This window comes from Loa loa, assembly GCF_000183805.2.
Source record: "Loa loa unplaced genomic scaffold supercont3.736, whole genome shotgun sequence".
In the NCBI taxonomy this organism is placed as follows: Eukaryota; Metazoa; Nematoda; class Chromadorea; order Rhabditida; family Onchocercidae; genus Loa; species Loa loa.
Window position 1 is genome coordinate 11,509 of NW_018108916.1, and position 2,291 is coordinate 13,799.

The following is a 2,291-nucleotide window of genomic DNA, read 5'->3' on the forward strand; positions in this document are numbered from 1 at the left end:
TATTTCTTTTTCCACTATTTCATTTCCCTTTTTCAGTAATTATTTTTTAAAAGATAAAAATAAATGAAGGAATAATTAACATAATTAATTATTTCTCAATATTTTAATAATTTTTAATCAAAAGAATTAGTAGTAATAAAATAAATGAAATTAATAGTGAAAAATATACATAACCCCATAGCGGTTAAATATGTTTTTTCATTGATTAGATGAAAAAAGATTATACAAAAAAAAAAAAAAAAAACTGGATTTTTTCTGGATTTCCGAATTTTTATGCAAATTTTTTTCCTGAAAAACGGAAAGAAAGCAAGGAAAAAAATTATAAATAAATCAAACATACGGAATTTGCAAAAATTGTTGCATCAATCGATTTACTTTCCGTTTTTATCATATTCTTGATAGCACTAGCAATTGTTGTTTCACCGGTTGAAGTTGTCGTATTCATTGTATCATTAATGGATGATGCCGATTCGGAACGTTTAGTGATCATTGATGAATGAATATTTTGTTGTTGTTGTTGATGAAGATGATGATGATGATGAGATGGTGATGATAATAATGATACTGATGTTGTTGTTGATGGTGATGATGATGATGATGATACTGACGTAGAAGCAATTGTTTGTTGTGAATATGTTAAACCAGTTGTAATATTATGATTAGTGTTTGTTGAAAGACGTCCAAAATTTCCGGAAAATTGTCCAGAATTTAATACCGAATACATTCGCCAATGTGATTCCGGATGAGGGAATGGTTGTGATTGTGTTGTTGATGGCATCATTAATATTTTATTCGGATTTGAACCATTTTGCATCCATATATCATCCATAATTTGTTACTACAATTATACTATCTATTAATTGTATGAGTAATAGTAATAGTAGCTGGTTGTTGTACCAGTAGTATTAGTTATTGTTGTTGTTGTTGTCCTTGTTATTGTTGTTGTTGTCGTTGTTGTTGTTATTGTTGTTTCTTGAAAATAAATTCCGTATTGGATGAAATATCTTTAATCACGTTATTCTATCGTTCTATTTTCTTATTTTTATTTCTCCTTTTTCTTTCGAGCACTTCAAATTGCACAAAAATTTTTGTGACCTAAAAATACACTTTTTTTTTAAAATTTTCAACAAAACGAAAAAAAAATAAATATTTTGTTAAAAGGAAAATAGAAAAAGCTAAATTTAATTAATAACAAAAAGTGTCATTTATTTGTGATACATATTTTTATTGTAACCTTTCAGCATTAATTTCATTCATAAAATTCGTAAAATAGTACAAAAATAAAACAAAAAAAAATTGTTCACTAAATTTACAAAATTTTAATTTAATTAAATAATTAATAAAAAGGCAAAATACCTTTTCTTTCGTTTTCCTTTTTTTTTATGTTTTTTTTTGTTAATATTATTTGTTGTTGTCGCTTGATTTATTATTGATATCTGTTAATTCATGCAATAAATTAGCATTCTTGTTGCTAAATGAATTTTAATTAATTTTTATGATTGCAAACTTTTTAATTTTTTTAATTTTCAATTTTTAAAAATGCCATCTGATAAATGTAAATAGACGTGTGACAACACGTATAATAACACGTTTGTTTATATATAACACATCACTTCAAAATACAAAAACTACACAAAAAAGTTTTTCAATTACGCATATATTATAGGAAAAAGGACAATATATGACAAATGTACCGTTACGTGAAAATACAAAAAAAACACGTGATATAAACATATATATATATATATATATATATATATGTATATGTATATATAAAGTACCATAATCATACCAACAATTTAATTTATAATTAATTAAGTTTAGCTTAGCAATCAATAGAAATGATTTGAAATGTGCCAAATTCATTTAAAATGGATGAAATGAATTAATAATAAATGAGAATCAAGTAAAATTAATAGCGAAGAAAATGATAATCAGTATATATTCATCATCGAAAATTAATAATAAATTGTTATTCACCGATTCAATTATTTAATTATCATTCTACCAAATTCATCTTAACTTCTTTATATTCAAAATAAATTGTTTATATTAAGGAAAAAACGTAAAAATTAAATTTTAGAATTACAAAAATGATATGTTATCGATGCGTAAATGTGAACATAAATTTGTTAAACTGTTATAATCGAAACAAAATTTTCTTGATTACCCAGCATGAAGTCTATCTAACCTTGGGAAAAAATAAAATTACTGGGAACGGTAAATCTATTAAGGCGTTTTAATGAAATTTAAAAAAATTCTTACAAAATAATCATCCAATAATATCTCAT

The 2,291-nt window shown here is 23.8% G+C and overlaps 1 protein-coding gene across 1 annotated transcript; it reads right to left on the reverse strand.

The window, feature by feature from the left end:
- Positions 1-340: 340 nt before the first annotated feature.
- LOAG_12787 (hypothetical protein) lies at positions 341-829 on the reverse strand (the record flags this gene model as incomplete). The annotated part of the gene is made up of 1 exon (XM_003148299.1): positions 341-829. A coding segment is annotated over one exon (489 nt), but the record flags the coding sequence as incomplete, so codon positions are not given.
- Positions 830-2,291: the final 1,462 nt, after the last annotated feature.